General features: G+C 36.6%; 2 protein-coding genes across 3 annotated transcripts in view; both read left to right on the top strand.

Moving 5' to 3' along the window:
• tex264a (testis expressed 264, ER-phagy receptor a) overlaps positions 1–2516 on the top strand; it is a 53982-nt gene extending 51466 nt beyond the window's left edge. The window contains exon 4 of the mRNA XM_056751402.1: positions 1334–2516. Within this exon, the coding sequence (XP_056607380.1) occupies positions 1334–1644 (311 nt within the window). The 3' untranslated portion in view covers positions 1645–2516. The remainder of the gene's footprint in view (positions 1–1333) is intronic.
• A 1320-nt stretch (positions 2517–3836) lies between these two features.
• Positions 3837–18946, top strand: part of grm2a (glutamate receptor, metabotropic 2a) — a 33727-nt gene continuing 18617 nt past the window's right edge. Inside the window, exons 1-3 of one of the 2 annotated variants that reach the window (XM_056751277.1) lie at positions 3837–4551; positions 5800–5919; positions 13190–13884. In XM_056751277.1, coding sequence (XP_056607255.1) covers positions 13375–13884 — 510 coding nt within the window. In that variant the 5' untranslated portion in view covers positions 3837–4551; positions 5800–5919; positions 13190–13374. The remainder of the gene's footprint in view (positions 4552–5799; positions 5920–13189; positions 13885–18946) is intronic. The other variant, XM_056751276.1, reaches the window with a different exon arrangement.

The following is an 18946-nucleotide window of genomic DNA, read 5'->3' as shown; positions in this document are numbered from 1 at the left end:
TTTATTATTTAAAGGCACGTTTTTTACATGTGATTGCAGGTATAATCCTTTAAATTACACCATAGAATGAGATCCTAGGCTTAAAATTTTGTTGCAGGATGTTTGCAACTCCATGCTTTTATTGTGTCATTCAACCTACATGTTCTCTCTCTTTATGTTCACCTTTCCTTTTCTCTAACTCTTTTTAAACGTAGAATTTATAAAAAATGTACAGCACACAAACCGTTTAATTAAAAAATCTATTGGACAAAAATAGAGACACCTAAAAAGCAAACACCAGCCTTTGCCCTGTTGCGCATGTTTGTGCTTTGTGACCACTTAACTAGCTGTTAGTCCTCCTTTAGGAATTTCTTGTGTTTTCTCAATCGAATCACAGGTGTTTACCAAACTTCCACCTTTATTTCAGAGTTAAATATTTGAATTCTCTTTGGAGGCATTTTTAGTTTGGCACAAATGCCACCTCGGGGGGTTGTTTTAGCTCATATTTAGCTTTTTGGCAATTATAACTCTCACCTGGTGCGTTTCACGTAACAGCACAGCTTCTTGCAATTATACTGCTGTTATTAAATGACTATTACCCTCTGATGCTGAAACGTGCCATTAAAGGTCCCCAACGGCTATCAGTGCTAACAGCGGGACTTTAAGCTGCCATTTCATATTCTTTAGTTTGATAGTTTTAATTTCCTGAATGTTCCTCAAGCTTATTTATTATGTACTTTTAATGATAATTTATGTTCATGTCGAATGTTATCCTCATGGTTTTAAAGTATCTTTGTGAGTAGCTGCAAAAGAAGATTGTGAATAAAAAATGTATTTATATAAATATTTATTTATATATATATATATATATATATATATATATATATATATATATATATATATGTGACCCTGGATCACAAAACCAGTCTTAAGTAGCATGGGAACATTTTTAGTAAAAGACCAAAATACATTGTATGGGTCAAAATGATCCATTTTTCTTTTTTGCCCAAAATCATAAGGATATGAAGTAAAGATCATGTTACATGAAGATATTTTGTAAATTTCCTACCTTAAATATATAAAATCTTTACTTTTGTGAGTGGATGTCCTGCCACAGTGTCCCTGAATAAAAACTTCAATTCAATGGCAATTTTCTCTATACTTAGATTATTTTGCACTCTCAGATTCCATAGTTTTAATGGTGGTCCTATTCTAACAACCCATACATCAATAGAAAGCTTATTTATTCAGCTTTCAGATTATAACATCTCAATTTAAATAAATTGACCCATAAGACTGGTAAATGGTAATTGTTTTATCTGAAATGTGTTCATTTTTATACTTATTGTTTCAGGTGAAGAATTAAGACCAGAGTCATGCTCTGTGATCCAGAAAGTGGTTGAAGAGAGCAGGGATGTGGCGGAGGCCCCGTTGCTGGAGGGCACCCATCACGGCTTGACTGAGGAAGAGGGTCAGAGTGAGGATGGGGACCAAGGGGGCAAGGGGTCCTGCGAGTCAGTAGGTAGTGGGTCTTCCTTTGAAGAACTGGACATGGAAGCGGAAGAAGAGAAAAAGAGTGATCCCGATGAACCGGCAGAAGAGGAAAACTATAATGGACAGCAGAAAATCATAGAGGGAGGAACAGTGGAAAACAAGGAGGAATAAGTTGGGATAAAATGTATCAAAGAGAATTTGGGTGAATGATGTGCACTTTGTTTGTGTGTGCATATGGATGTTTTAAATAATCAGCGTTTTTTCTCTTTGTGAACGTTTATAAAATGAATCCCTAAATACCTGGAAATGTACACCCCCACAACAAACAAATATGCCTTTTAAAATGTCTTTATTAAAGACCTAACCTAACCTTTGTTTGGCCTGCTATTTATTATCTGGCTTTGTATTTATTTCTAAAAAAAAAAGTATTTTGTTTCTCCATTGTCTTTCATTCCATGGTAATCATTAACCATATTCCGGCAGGGGGTTAGTCATGAAAATTATGTAATACCATTAGCACTATAAACAAGGCTTAATCAAATCTTTTTATTTCATTAACAAGTCCTAGAGATGATGTATTCGGTAATGTTAGGGGTCAAAACAGGAATAATTGTGTGTATGAATTCTATTGCTTTAGAATAAATATCAAGCAGAGTCAATGCAGCGGGCATGTTGTTATTTGCAATTTATTGTTGTTTTATTCATTTTCATTCCATTTTTCTGTAACCTGCATGAATTTGTTCTGTAGGTTATTTAGAAGGAGAGCCAGATATTTAAACAAAGAAATGAAGTATATGAAGAAAAGATGAGTATGCCAGTATATATTTTCTCTGTCTTTGCTTTTTATTTTTCTATAAACATGTTTTTTTTCTTTACTTATGTCATAAGTCTTGTTGTGTCGGAATGTTCAAATATCATTTATATCATACAGTCACTTCCTCTTTTAGTACTGATATGTAATCTCTCTGGTAACATTTTGTTGGTGGGTTAATCAGTCACATTGTTATTCTGCAAGAAAGTAAAGCAAGAATATGTAAATCAAATGTGTGTGCGTTTGTGTTATTGCTTTAACTTCAACAAGTCCAATTACAAAATTCACTAACTTTGTACTTGATTTGCTGAGGGAACACATAGCCGTCTTCCTCATGCATGCTAAAAGGGCACCGATAGTGTCTCACCACCCATTTAAGCCTCATTAACATGTACGTTCTGTGTTATTCTCTATTGTAGTGTAGCAATTTACCTTGAACTTTTCTTCAGTTGATATGTAAGTGTGTGTCATTGACAATAAAGATCAATAAAAGTGCAATATCTCGAGAGCTCCAGCAGGTTTCCCATCCTCTGAACACTCAGCTTATTGAGGAATAGAAAAGGAAGAGCATTGAAATGACCCAGTGTTTATTTCTCAGCAGGGACTCTCACGGTTCTAGTTGGCCAGCTGCCATAACAACCTCAGACACTGTGGGAGATAAGTGGACACGAGTATTTAGCATGAAAACTCGGAAGAGGATGCAAGCATTTTTAGGTTAGGCGAGATTTTTCTTGACTTTTTTAACTATGCTTATTACACGGCTCGTTGGAATGCTTGATTCTGATTGGTCAGTCACGACATGTGCAGGTTCGTTATTCCCAGATAACAACCTCTCAAAACTAATAACACACGGAAACCCGAAAGCACCAAACATTTTGAGAGTTTTTTTGGGGGGAAATTTGAATATAAATATGTCTTTTAATAACTTATATGACATTATTTTTTACAATGATTCAACCAAATTGCCTGTTCGTGACATTTGAACATCGTTTCTTACCTTAAAACCGAAAGTAAACGGCTTTTCCTCGCGGAAGGTCGGCATTCGGTAAAAATTTGCTAATCAAATATTTCAAATTCACATTGTCCATTTTTTTCTCATGTGCCAAGTAGCCGTGTAATAAGCGGGATTATGTACAAGCAGCCGGCTGTTATCGCGAAATAAGTCACTTCAGTGTGATACAAGACACTCCGATGGTGCCGGGGCTTACTTCTGCGATAACAACCAGCTGCATGTACATTATCCCTTACATAATACAGCTGTTACGGTCCACTAACTAGAATGAAATAACAAGATATTTCATAAAATGCACTGAAACATTTATGTTAACAATTTGTATGCACAGATAGTATGATGCAATTATGTTTTTATCTAAACTATACTGTATATATGCTATACATTAGGTTCGGTTGTTTTATTTAGCCTGAACGTGACTGTGGCTCAACGTGTAATGGTCAACAGTCTATGTTCATTTAAGAACATCCTCACGGGACCTTGCACGTCCTCCTCGCATCATGTTAGAACTTGTCCACAGAGCAAAATGACATTGATTCTGATGTGCGATTCTGACAAGCCAACCTTAATATACTGGCGTTGGAGACTGGGGTTCGGCCAGTTAAACAAAAACCGAACCACGCTGACGTCTTACTGCACATTTACATGTTGCTCTCAGATAGGTTTTTGATTCAAGTTTTTTTCGGGACTCTTCATAGTTCATCATAGCGCGATTATACAATCGGACACCGATTCTGTTTACGCGTTTGTAGATTTCACTTTCTGTCAATGGTCTCTACTATTGAAAGGCGTCTAGAGTGCGTTATTTTTCTTTCAGTATTCAGTATTTTGTGTACAAGGGTTAGCGTTTAAAACTAAGTGCAAAAAGGGATAGCACCGAATATGTTTCAACGCATTGCAATACTTTAAAAACTTCGCGCGTGTTTGAACTTCGAGTGTTCTTTATCATTTTAAGGTAGCCTATAGAGTCGAGTGCTGGAAATCTTAAGGAATCCAATGACGCGCACGTCACCTTTTCAGCACCACGGACAGTTCCAGACGCGCACAGCGTCTCATAGGAGAGCGCTCAACGCAAACTTCACCCAATGAATGAAACGTCTACTGCTGGAATTCAGTCACATTTCAAAAACAGAAACAGAGTAAATCGAAAGTCTCAAGGATACGAAGAAAATACACGGACTTTATAACCTTTTGTCTTCAAAGGTATCTCCTTGGAATTTGTCGATGTGAGGTGAACACTGACAGTACAGGGCAGGTAAGAACATTATCATCTGAACCTTATTATATGTTAGTCTGAATGTGCCATGTGTAAATTATATATATCGTTCAGTGCAGCAAATGTAGACGTTTCAAGCAGGGTAATACCACATGTATTGCATGGACACCTGACAAATCGAGCATTCTCCACGAAATGTGGTCTTTAAATAAAAATATAATTCAGCCTTTTGCCAAAATAGTTTTTGAAGCGTTTAGAAACTACAGTTAGCCTACATTATCTAGAGAAAGATCACATCAGATAAATAAATGCACAGGTGATATCGCATATTGCTTTGAATAGGAAAGCACTCCCGCGCTGGGGTGTGTCAGTGGATAAAGAAAACATCAACGTAGTATTTTTATTTCGGATAACCGCAAATTCAACAGTTTCCCTAGAAGAAAAGCAGTTTTGTTCTCGGAATAGTTCCAAGTTGACACTTGACAAGTTCGTATAGTTTATGTGACAAATCGTATTAAAACAACTTTATAATGACGCTTAGTGTCAGAATGATCCAAGCCTTCGTCTCATTCATTCACATCATTATTGAATGGCGAGATGCAATGAAATCTTCAATTCTTTACGTCCACAACGTGTTTTCCTTACACAAATCTTATTTGTTTATTGTGTAGTGTATGTAAGGGGTTCGTGACTGTAAAAATGTGTAGCATGAACAGTTGTCTCATTCATTTTCATAATTTCCAGAATAGAAGTGCGCTTTGATAAGCTACATCGGTGCATTGGCTGTATCCCCGATGTTTCTTTTACACCATTCGAGTGCCTATGTTTGCTCGCGCATCACGTACTTTGACACACGGTGATTTCTGTTCTCTTGACTAAACACGTGTCCTGTTATCGTTGCTTTTCCATTTACAAAACAATCCTTAATAAATTGTAAAAGTAAGTCGTATGTGTTCGCTTACTCTCAGTTTGATCACGTTTATACTGTCTCCTTAAAGGAGGCATGCGATTTAACATCTCTGTAGATCCCGCCTTTTCGCAACTATTTGCATAATATAGTAAACGATGTTAAAGTAAATGCACTAGCCTGCACTAAATGCAGTTAAAGAACATAGCCTACACGCATGTTGGCGATTATTTGTGGGTATTTGGAGAAGCTTTTGGCGAGCAGAAGAGCGTGAAAGGTATTTGGTTTGTTTAAATAATTTAAAGTCGCGCGGCACACGCTCTTATATTTTTCTGTGAAGACCTGCGCGGGAAAGATTTGCGACACACAACTCTCCTCAGTCCTAACAGAGCCAGTTTTACCTGTGACAGCGGACAATAACGAAACACCTCAAGGAAAATGAGGGAGCGAACGAGTCAGATCTCATGACGTGGAGAGTCCATATTTAAAGCTTCGTACTGGTATGTAAAAGCCTTCTTATTACATTACCGCAGTCATTGAATCTTAATTCAGAATTGCTAACAAAGTTTAACTCAGAGACTGCTTAACCTGTGCAACAAGTACGATCTTTCTTTAAAAGGGACACAATCTTGACTGGATAAATCACAGAAGACAGGCAGAAAAATAGATTAAGATTTCCTGAGATTAGTTACCCCATGTGAGTGACTAATGGATTATTATGATAAAATATCTATATTGTATAAATATGAACACTGTTTTGGTGGTGCCATCAGTGAGTGTTACAAGAAATAAGTGTTGCTAAGCAATTAAATCATAATATATTTAGGATAGGTAGGTCAGCTCAGAACCCACAGTAGGCTACCACATTAATGTGCTAAAGTTAATACAATATTAAGCGTATTTACACCAAACAGTTTGTTAGACTGAAATTAAATCTTGCACTATTAACTAAATGAAGATTCCTGGTCATATTTTGCATGTTTATTCTAAATAAATGTTTAAAAAAAATGTTTTGTAATCTAGTGGCATTCAGGGTACATGTAGTCTTTGCCAACAGAACACATTCTGAGGACCAGTAAGATGCAAATGTTTTCCAAAATGATACGAAACGCCCACTTTTCATGAGAAAGTCCCATCCTATATGTTTAATCTCTGGAGATGGTGTTTCACTCAGATATCTGGCACATCTGAAATTTACGGAAACAAAGGGTTATAGATGTTACAGCTGGGAAGCGTTGTCTCTCTCTGTATTTGCCTGTATTTGCAAGACAAAGGGCATGACAGTTGAGCTTATGTTTTCATTAAAGAGATATCTATCTAAATTACATCTTTGTCCCATAATCACATATCATTTCATTTATCTATGATTAATAGACATGGCTGCATGACAAGACTGTTTCATTCTTTTTATTACCCAATACTATAATTGGTTTTCTGATGGATGAAAATAATCTGCTTCATTTTAATGATCATCCCAGATGGTGATGATTCTGCATTTAATCCCATATCAATAATTATATTGGAGATTGATTTAATACTGATTCAATGATCTTTCCTCTCCAGGGTTTCATCATGTACAGTATACTGTACACCATATAACAGCAGAAGTAGTTCACATCAATCTCTACATTTGTGAAAAACAACTGAACTTTATCTTTTAGCGGTGATGCTTCCATGTTCCAGTAATGTCTTCATGTAAAATATATTAGGTAATAAAAGAAGATGCTGCGATACTCTGGAATGCATCGTGAACATTTCATAACAGATGGTGTTTCTTGCATGCGTTTGATAAAAGACCTATGGAGAAACTGTATGTCTGCAGATCCCAAGAGATCACACAGACAGGAGAATCTGTCTTGTGCATCTGTGCAAAAGCTACAAAAAACAAGAACCAAAGGTAGACACATAGTGACATTTCATCACAGCTGGTGTCCCTTTTTTGTTCTATTTCCGACAGTGAAATGCACGTTTCTCAAGTTCCCAAGAGTATGTGTCAGAGAAATGTATGTGACACATTAGTTTCTCACTAATGTGTTTAAAGGGAGAAGGGAAATCCTGTGGACATAAATAATGTACAAGTTTGGAATGGGAAGGGGAGACCATGTAGAATCCAAGAAATAAAAGCTCAGCCATTCCTGCTAAAGCTAAACATCTTTTTGTTGGTAAAAGATACAGGAATTAGAGATAAAGACTGAAGGAGGAAGAGAGACATATACACTAGGCCTTAATAGGATTCTATTATTAATTGTTATTTTTATATATCAAAATGACCGTTGAACATTTAGAACTTGCAATTATAGAAATATATGAACTTACATTATTAAAATTCAAACTAGACCTATCTTTGTTCGTTGGAGCTGAAGAATCTCTAAATCTTTTGCCAGGTCAATTTCACAATGGTTTAGAGGTGGAGGGATTTGATTGACAGCATTTTAATGGTTGTTTTCTGCATGCTGCACTGAATTAATATAATTTCAATTTCCTTGCCTCTTGTTATGATCTCATAATTAAAATATAATCATATGAAAAGGTCAACAGGCTCATTCTCTCAATGTAATCAAATATTTAAAGGAGAGATGTTTCATCATGTCATACTGTAGCCAAAGTACAGCAGAATTATCTTGATATCCTATATAGAATCAAATAATTGCAAGTGTTTACATTTTTCTACATGCATTCTCTTTATTAAGTCAATATGTTTTGTGCCTGGCACAAACAGTGCTCAGCAGAAAAGATAGATATAAAATGGTAAAATTACAGTTACTTTGTGCATGTTCTGTTTACTAGAAGGACAGTTCACCCAAAAATAAAAATTCTTTCATCATTTACTTACCTTCGACTTGTTCCAAATCTGTATAAATTTCTTTGTTCTAATGAACACCGAGAACGATATTTGGAAGAATGCTTTTAACCAAACAGTTCTTGGCCACCATCTTCAAAATATCTTACTTTTGTGTTCAGCAGAACAAAGAAAATTATAATGCATTGTTTCCTACGATGGTGGCCAAGAACTGTATGGTTACAAGCATTCTTTGAAACATTAAATTTTTCGGTGAACTGTTCCTTAAAGCTTTAAATAGTTAAGAGGTGTACAATTATACACTGTACAGAATGCAATGTTAGCAGCACGATTATTTGTTTTTTTAACAAAAATTATTTGTTATATTGTTTCAACAATGTCAGAAAGTTTTTAATGCCTGTAGCCTTTTCTAGTAGTCATTCTTAAGGGTCCTTTAAAGTGCGCTGTAAAGTACCATGAAATGCTTGTTGATGAAGTGCCGGCTCAAAGGGCCCCAAATAAGGTGTTCAAAATGTCATCTGGAACGCGGCCACCACCTCTATGAGTGATTATCAAATAACGTGCCTGCTGGGTTGTGGCATTACTCGCCCTTAGAGCTGTTAGGATTGGATTTGTGGTTTTGGGGCTCCATATTAAAAAGACATTTGTCAGCTTGTCGAAAGCGCTCTGCTTTCCAGCGATTAGCAGGAAATTAAGTTGTAATTCTCTTCTTTATTGTTTTCGGCTTCATCTTTGCCAGGGAGGACTTGGCACAGCTGAAGCCCAAATAGGCAGGGCTCTAAGAAACTGTGTGTAATGTGAATTTATCGAATGGTTAACTTTGGGACATGGAATTTAAATGTAGGCATTTGGAATTCAGCACTCACATTTGAAGCGATGAGTGATGTGTGCCACTTAAGATATAGCAACAGGTCGTTCACACGAGGGCAGGTTGTCACAGAGGAGCTCGGATTGCTTTTTTGGCTTGATGTAAAATCACGCAGCCAAACAGCAGCGTAGACAATCCGCTTTCCAGAAATTTCCCTTTTGTCATCCATAAATGTGGTTTAAGGGTGGACCTGAAGTTCATTTACATAGTTTCTCCTCTTTAATCAGTTCAGTTTTTTTGTTGAAGTGGCCGGTATGGGTTTCGTTTCGTGGGCCTGCAGTTACATAAAGATGACCTATCTTCTAGATGCGCTATTACCATATTCATGCCCTCTCTTTGCCAGCACGAGATTGAAGATACTGAAATGGATTAACACGTCGTGGGGGTCTGCACGAGTCCTCCTCCTCCTCTGTAATGATGTTCTTCTTCCCGTTATTTGCTTTTTCATCTCCCCACGGGCTCTTCCGGCCACTCCTGGTTTTTGCTTCTTCACACTACGTGGATGGAGCGGTCCTGAAGACTGGCAAAAGCAGCATCAAATTGAAGAGGCCATCTGTTGAAGCGGAAGATATAAGCAAATAGTGCCGAAGGAGTATAGAGGAGAGAGATAAATAATTGGACTTGTATTCAGGCAAATTTATGGGGCTTTAATTGCCATGTATTTACATAATTTGAATAAATGTAAATGTAATATTCAACTCGAGTGCGAATACACTGCGGTTACAGTGAATTGATGTAACTTTAGTGTAAATATGAAGTTAGCAGAGACGGCTCTGTAAGTGGAGATGAATTAATTGCATGGCTTAAAGTCAACATGAAAAAAAACATTTATTTATTCATTTGTTAAAGCGATTTAGGAATGTTACACAACATGCCAAGAAAGGCATTTGACTTCATGAACTGTTACATAGACACACTTTTCAGGATCTAATGAATTTCCAGTGGACGCAACCAAGTATACATTAAAATAAATACATTATGGAAGTAAAAACACATTGCAAATACTATTTTTGTGTATACTTGGAAGCTTCCCTCATTGTGGAAAGCAATTGTTAAGGCTTATAAATGTTGTAATCCTGTTAAAAGCTGATAAGTGCTGAAAATCTTTTACTTTCAAAAAACATAACAGCCATTACAATTGTTATGTTTTATATTTTTGACGAAATCTATTTAAATAATAATCTTGTGAAATCATATACACGAAAACAGGAGATTTTGTCTGAAGTAAACAAGGAACGTATAGTACATCCAAGCTGAATCCGCCTTTGTTCTTTCCCACATTACTTTGCATTGGACAGAGTAGATTTCAATCACGACTACTAAATGTGTTTTCGAAACATTTATATTATACCACATGCTCCAATCCACGAATGACTTGAATTCAACACCTTTCATTCACAGCGCTCTTACTGCTGTTAGAATGTCAGGAATTACTTAAAAGGTTATCATCCGATAAATCAGTTCTGTTGTGAAGAACCGCATCTCAAATGATCTTTATGGTTCTGAAGAGATTTGAGCATTAATCCTTAAAAGTTGCCGTTCAGGAGATGTATGTCGTAAAAAAGATATAGCCAATTTACACCAGCTTTGCGAGAATTCCCAGAAGGCCTCCACTCCTCCTAGCAGACAAGATTGGCCCTTTAAACCTCGCTCACTCTCGCTCTTTTCCTTTCACTCTTGTCTGGCAAGTTTCCATGGAAACAAAGGGAGAAGACCCTAATGAGTAAGTTTGTGTCTCACCTAGATGAACACATATATTGTTGCGATATAGGCACAGTCATATTCCTTTCTTGTGCTGGTCATTTGGAGAGTTTTGTTTGGCTGTGGGCAGATATTTTGAAGGGACTTGTAACACATATTAGGGACATCTATAAGACTATTTTTAAAGGTCCAGTGTATGAAATTTAGCAGCATCTAGCGGTGAGGTTGCAAATTGCTACCAAGCGTTCACTCCCCCCTCCCTATACACCTCTAATGGAATTTTTAACATCTGTTGTATCACAAGTCAGACTTTACTGAAATGTGACCATTTAAAGTACACTGTAGAGCCTTAGTAAAAGTCCCAGTTAATGCTTAATTTGAATTTATAGAGGTAGAAAAATACAATAAATAGACAAGAGAATGTTTAAATTAGGGAGGCACGATATATTATCGGCCATATCAGTAAATTATCATTTTTAATGTTATCGGAATCGACAAATTTTATGCCGAAATATTATAGCCGATTAAATTATAAATAATTTCCTGTGGTTAAACTTCTTCAGCTGCATGCTACTCACAGTTAGAATACAGTGCAGTACTATCTTTCTGTGGTGATCATTCCCTTATTGCTATTAGCAAAACATTGTTGATGTAGGCATAGTATTTATGAATGTGTAAATTATAGGAAAAAAGCATATTGTTTAATGTTTGTCTATTGGTTACCTTGCTGTCTGCTGTGAATGTTTTCAAATAAAAGCAGTTTCCACTTTTTGCCTTTTGTTTTAGTCTATGGGAATTTTTTATTAATATTTTGATACTATATATCGGCCATATTTATTGGTTATCGGCTTCCAATATTAAAGAATTACAGGTCAAAATGTTCATATCGGTGCATCCCTAGTTAAAATTAATCGCATTTGATCATGTTCCTATTGACTGGCTGTTCCAAGACCCCATACAGAAGGAATGTAACATATTTGTAGTTAGAATGAGTTGATGAATGTTATCAGAATTAAATATCTCAAAGTTCATTAAAATATTTCAATGTAATGCTTGTTTGAGAATAACACAGCTTTCTCCTATCTCCCTAAAACAAACAAGATTTATTTTCTTGAGTGTATTGTGGTTCAGTGAAACATTTTGGTATACAGTAAAAATAAAGTAATAGTAAAAAATAATCCTATCACACAATGTCTTCTCGCACTCCAGGAGACTAGGCTACAAGCCCTATAATTACTGTATATCATTCACAGCATCTGAAAACTCAACTCAGCACCTCCTAGTATGTGTGAGATTAGCATGCATGCTTCAAGTTTGTGCACGCCAGGGATCTTTTATAAACCATTCTTCTTTTTCATTACAGTATTGTGTTCCTAAGCATTAGGTTTGATTATTGGCGAATCAAATGATCATTTAACTAAAGTACAAACAGTAATAGTTATGAAATGGCCACACTATGAAATAAAAATTTGTTGTTTTATTTTGTCAAAAACATAGCTATGAGATTTCCTTCGCTTCTAAGGTCTGTCTTTATGTTTTCGTGTGGCAGCTGTTGGCTTATAAGCCGTCTGATAGTGATCCTCTACATGAATTCAGGCGAGCTAGCTTTACACTACAATGATCACACTGTCCCTTGAGCGCAAAACCTAACACGCACACACACACACACACACACTTAAAACACTCAAACACACAGATGAAAAAATCCCTCAATGGAGTATGGCCAGAAGGGAAAGGGGTCCGTGGGGAGCCCATACTTCAGCCTTGTGAGCAACAAATCCAGGGGTCTATGGAAAATACAGAGAAATTCCCAGACAGGCAGAGAAATTCAGAACAAACAAAACGTGGATAATTTAACAACACAACAAGCCAAACTGGAGTCCCCCAGTTGATGACGTACTGTATTTGTGCTGTTCATTCAAAGTAAAGAATAATTCAGACACTAATGGTGCTGTTTTCTGATCAGTTTTTATTGTAACTGCTGTATTGACATGCTTTAAAAAAGCAGTTTAAATAAAAAATCTGATTTTCCTAATTGTATTGCTGATACAGTCTGACAATTTACTTCTCACATGCGTTGTTTTATGTATAAATGCCACCATAAACATTCGCAGAGGATTCACACATGCCTCAATATTCACTGACCCTAGAACAGCCTCTGCTTATATAAGCATTTGCTTGATGTAAAATAATGCACATATTTGCTTAACAAATCTTTATTCTGACGTATTGTGTATATGTCCCCAAGCTTATTCTACACCCAAACGCATATCCGACCCATTGCAACCAGAAATATAATCCAGAAAGAACTCTTAAAGTTTAAACAGACCCATTGGCAAATGTAAGACTGCAATTGTTTTATAATGCAGCTTCTTAAACAATCTCTCTGTTTGATTCGCAGATCGTGATCACTAACAAGCGGGAGATGGAAACGACACTCGAGTTTGCCCACTCTTGCTTACAAGCAAACTGAAAATACTAAAGTCTTCCCTCAGCACGTCTCAAGCACCCATCCTTTCCAGCAAGCGAAAGGAGCAGCGACTGCTAAACAGGTATTGACCTGTAAAGCAGAGAACTTTGCACACCATGGCCCACAGGTTAGCTCATTTTAGAGGTCACGGCCCATCGTGGCCCCTTCATCTCACTCTACTGCTGCTTTTATTGGCCAGGACACCTCAAGCTTTGGCTGTCCCTGGTTACAACACTGACATTTCCAAGAAGGAGATCATAATCGAAGGTGACTTAGTGATCGGAGGCCTGTTTCCTGTTCACCAAAAGGGAGAAGGGGCTCAGGACTGTGGCCGTATCAATGCTCACAGAGGGATTCAGAGACTGGAGGCAATGCTGCTAGCCCTGGACGAGATCAATCGAGATGATCAAATTTTGCCGGGGGTCACTTTAGGTGCCCACATTTTGGACACTTGCTCTAAAGACACATATGCGCTTGAGCAGTCGCTAGAGTTCGTGCGCGCATCGCTGACGAAAGTGGACGATAGCGAGTACACGTGCCCGGATGGATCCTATGCTATCCATGATGACGTTCCACTCGCTATATCGGGTGTGATCGGAGGTTCCTACAGTGATGTGTCCATACAGGTATTTATGTTTCTTATTTTAGAATCTATTGGCAATCAATCGCATATCATGTCACGCTACGGGCCTCATTTTCACGATCTAAGCACATGGTCTAAAGCGCAGGGAGCATTTGCAGGGCGTGTTCACCTTTGCTAGTTTAACGACGGGAAAACAGTTGGCGGTCCCTGGCGCATGGTCTAAACACGTTGTCCAGATTCTATAATAAGTAATGGATGTTTTTTGGGTGTAACGTGCCATAAACAAATAAGATCTGTCATTCCCTTTAAGAGCCAGTTGCTAACGCCATGGCGGATTCGCTATTTTCACGGCGCAATTTGCAATAACAAAGACTGGACGCTTCTCCTGAGAGGAAACACATCTGCTTGTGTGTGAGGTTAAAGCGCATGAGCAGATCATCTACATGATTGGCAGGATTTTTATCTTTATGTACACAATAATAATCTTTTACGTTGTAATCCATTTATTTTTATATTTGGTATGTTTGTGTGCTGCTGCGCTTCCCTTTGTGTAAAAAGTATACTTTAGACTTTAGACCAGGGTTAAGTTGGAAAGATTACACTTTAACTTTAAATTGAACACAACAAGATTTAGATCTCAGTGTTTTTCTGTCGGTTTATATGTCGTTTAGTAAGACAATTTCGCAGTCATTTAATGAGATAAAGCAAAGCACTGTGGTGTCTGGATACCTGTCATCCATATGTTCAACCCATCCAATTTTCTGCCAACCATGTGGCGAATCTCTGTCTTTCCTGACGCTCTCCGGCAGACGTTCTGCAGATGTTAGCTTTAAGGAATGAAGACAGTGACAGCTTGATCATGCTCCACACATATCTGCTGTCTGAGGTTTTCAATATGAAGGAGAGAGAGACTGAGAAATGCTAATTAGAAAAAAACAACAACATTGATTTGTTACTAAATATCTGGATGGAAGTACCCAAATTCTAGTGAAGCATTGTGATTGAGACTGCTCTTATTTCCTACACATATTCCTTAAAAATCTAGTTCTTGCATCAGTTTGAATCATTTTTGACAGATAATTAGATGCTTTTTTAATAAATGCTTTTTTATTTATACTCCTGATTATATATTTAAAAATAAATGGATAGTTCACCCCAAAATTTTAAGTGACATCATTTACTCAAGTTTTTTTGAAGAAAGTTGGTAACAACGCAGGTCCCCATTCACTTCTATTGTATGGGCACAAAACCAATGCAAATGAATGGGTACCAGTTAACCAGTTAGCTTCTTTTGTGATCTGCTTAAGAAAGAAAGTCATACAGTGTTGAAATGACAAGAGGGTGAGAAAATTATGAAAATAAAATCACTTTTGGGGAACTATTGCTTTAATATTGCTTTCCTGTGGCTCAGTGGTTAGAGCATGCACTAGCAATGTCAAGGTCATGGATTTCATCCCAGGGGATTGCACATAGTCAGAAACAAATGTATGATACAATGCAATGTAAGTCGCTTTGGATAAAAGCTTCTCCCAAATGCATAAATGTAATGTAGATGGAGAATTCCATGAAAATGTCAACCTTACCATGAAAAAAATACGTTTTTACAAGCGTTTTCTACTATGCTTAACATTTGGTTAATGTGAGATCTCTCTTCAAATTTGTAAAGGGTTTGTTTTGTTTTTAGTGCATGATTTTTCACAGTCAGGTAAGTGCCATTTTCAGGATTGTCACACCCATAACGCCATATATTCCTCATAAATGGACACATGAAAATGTATATAAAGTATCTATTTTATGTTCTATAAAAAGACATCCCTTCTCCATTCATTGGGTATTATTGCTTCAGGATTGTGCATTTTATTTTATAGAAAATAAAGTTTATCGTCTCCCAAAAACCGCATCCTTTTTTGTCACATCCATAACTTCATAGACTGACATTTTTGATGTTTAGACTCCATCAACAAGGGTTCAGTAAATTCAAAACAGATGGTTCAATAAAATTGCAACAAATTCATTCTTTAGGCATATTTATGTCCATAACGCAAGATGTCATGTCCATAACGCTGGAATTGACCAAATGTAAATATTAAAATCAGTGGCAGTAAGATGGTTGTTGTAGTGAGTATATGACTCACTCTGTGAGATAGAAACAGATAGAGAAAAGCATATTTTTCTTAAGATTTCAGGAGGATAATTACTGCAGTGGCCGTGCAGGGACATGGAATGCATTAATAATGCAGAAAAACTGACTGAGAGGACGAGAGAAAGTGAGAGAGAGATATGTGGAAACAGTCAAACAGAAATTTCCCTTTATCACTGTATAGAAAATCCATCACTTTCCTGTTTCATATTTTCTCTATAGTTTTCTTTCCTTTTTATTTTATCTTTTCCACACGAGGCATCTTTTGCATTTAGGGCAGCCAAGTGGTATTCTCTTTAAAGGGCTGGTTTGGGTGAGAATCATCTTGTAGCTGTCTCTTCTAAAGCACGTCAAAGGGGAATCCCTGAACTGTGCCATTTTATGTCAGAAATGTTTAGTGCTTTTTTCGTAATACAAATACACTTAGATTTGTTCAGATACCTTTACTTTTCTGATATTTGCGTTGTTTGCTGATGACATAATTATTATTTTTAGCCATAATACGTTTTAATTGTTTCCGTACTACAGATAAAGCATTAATTTCTTATTTAGAGTTTTTTTTCTGCTATTGCTCTCTGTCAAATTTTTCTTGTCAAATGTATTATTTTATGATCAAGCAGAGAAGTTTTACAAAACTACACCTTTCCAGCAGTGCACCATATTGATTTTATCAGAAAAAACACGCATCAGAGCATGTGTATCTTAGAAATCCGACTGTGTGAATTTCATGAGAATTAATTTAAAATAACAGTGTTGTAGTTTCCTTTCAGTTAGAATGAAAGAGAGGGCGCTAAAGCCCTGATTTCTTAATGTGTAAATAATCCACACATTATACTGAATATGAAAAACATACGAAAAACATTCTGTGTTATTTTTAATAACATTGAGTCACTGAGGGACGAAACCAACCCATTCGGTTGTCAAATTACTGTTTTTTTTAACCTAAAATTCGGGGTTGTTTTAACCCAGTGTTGGGTCAAATAAAAACATTTTCATGGGTTAATTTGTCGCTTTTTGACCCAAAGCTGGATTGAAAATATACATCCGCAGAAAAAAATTAAGAGAGCATTTCAAGATGAGTTTGTATGTTTTTAAAATGTACTTTTTGTATGTTTAGGAAAAATTATAATTTTGGTTTCATTATATGAACTACCAACAACATTTCTACCAAATTTCAAATAAAAAATATTGATTCTATTTGAAATTAATTGCAGAAAATGAACACTAGAGAAACAGGTCAAAATAACAGAAAATATGAGTTTTTTTCAGACCTAAATTATTTTTAAGCAAAAATCACTTTTAAACAACAAAACAGTAATATTTGGACAATATTTTTTTATGGGATAACCTCGATGAGTGAATGTCACCAAAGGTTTGTTTTGTTGGAATTCAACAGACACTGGACTAGAATGGATGCGATACATCTAGAAATTCTGATAAAATATATTTGAATGGTTTCTTAATTTTTCAACATGTGTTGCTGAATATTTGCAAACATTTCAGAAACAGTGTATCGCTGAGAATGAGGACAGGGTAAAGACTTGGCTGACAGCAGACTTGAGACACTATTAGCTGTTTGGAGTCCAATGAAACAGGCAGGAGGTTGCTTCAGACTTTTAGATGTTCCTGTGTTAAGACCTCACTTTTCTTTATTGGTTCCTGTCCCCATGGAGTGATAAAATGGGGGACGTTGACAGCACACAGACAAAGCTAAAGAAGCTTTTAGGGCGGGAGAGAGAGTGACGGACTGAAAGAGAGAGAGTCTGATGATGGAAATGTTATTTTGGTTGAGGTTGGTATGTGGGGCTTCTCTCATAAAATCTGTATTTGCCTGGTAGCTATTTATGAAGGTGCTGTTCCAAAGTGTCTCCTCAAAAGCATAGCCCCAACACACGAAATCTGAATCATGTATCATCTGTTTGACAGAACATCAGAGCTAGATGGATGTCTTCTGGTTTACAATGCAATGCGTGCATATTTGCATTGTTTTGTAGGTATCGGCTACAAAGAAAGCGTAGGGTTTGGTTAGTCGTGTAACTAAAGTGATGGTGAAAATGTACTTTATTCCATTAATTAAGACCTTTTAAAAACAAAATAACTATTTTTATCGGTTGCAGTTGCACATTAACATGCATTACATGCATTAATGTGATATTGCCATTAGTTTAGTCATACCTTTTGTTCAAAACAAAATACAATGTTCTCCTACGTCCTAGTTATACTCAGCTCTTGGATTTCCTCCATCTCTTGTTCTTGTTTGTTCCCTTGAAAGAGAGGAAAAAAGACGTCCATAAGACATGGCTTTGTTTGTTGCTGAAGTTTGCTCACACTCTCTTATGTATGTTTCATATCACGTTCGTAAAATCAAACTTGAATTGCACTGAATTATTGATCCGTAGGCAGGAAACGATGCTCTTGGTCCTATTGTCTGATTTTCTTTCCTCGTCATCTTCAGTCTGCTATAACATTATAACATTATTTTTCAGACCAAATGGTGTCTGAATGTCACCCAAACTAGGTTTTTATTTATTAGCTGTGTTATTAAATGCATAGTTCACCCAAAAATCTGTAACCAAACAGATCACATCCACCATTTACTGCCTTAGTAGGGGAAATAAATACAATGGGAATCAATGTTGGATGAGATCTGTTTGGTTACTGACATTCTATCAAATATCTTCCTACGTGATTATCAGAACCGAATACATTTGGGTATGTAAATGATGAAAGAAATTTCATTTTGAGGTGAACCATCCCTTTAACAGAGAGATATTACCAATGGCTCGTATGTGCGGTAAGTATCGCATCAAATGATTGAAGGGTACTTGGGGAGATTCCCAAATGTCTTTATTGTGCTCCTGACTGCAGCAGTGAGAAGGGTCTGTTGTTTGGGTGTCTGGAATGTTTAATGAATTTTCTGGCTAGTTCTGATGTGGATATCTTGCAGTTTAGGTAGAACACCCCT

Source organism: Triplophysa dalaica, chromosome 6, assembly GCF_015846415.1.
Source record: "Triplophysa dalaica isolate WHDGS20190420 chromosome 6, ASM1584641v1, whole genome shotgun sequence".
Classification (NCBI taxonomy): Eukaryota; Metazoa; Chordata; class Actinopteri; order Cypriniformes; family Nemacheilidae; genus Triplophysa; species Triplophysa dalaica.
Note: the sequence above shows the minus strand (reverse complement) of the source record. Positions and strands in the feature narration are given on the sequence as shown.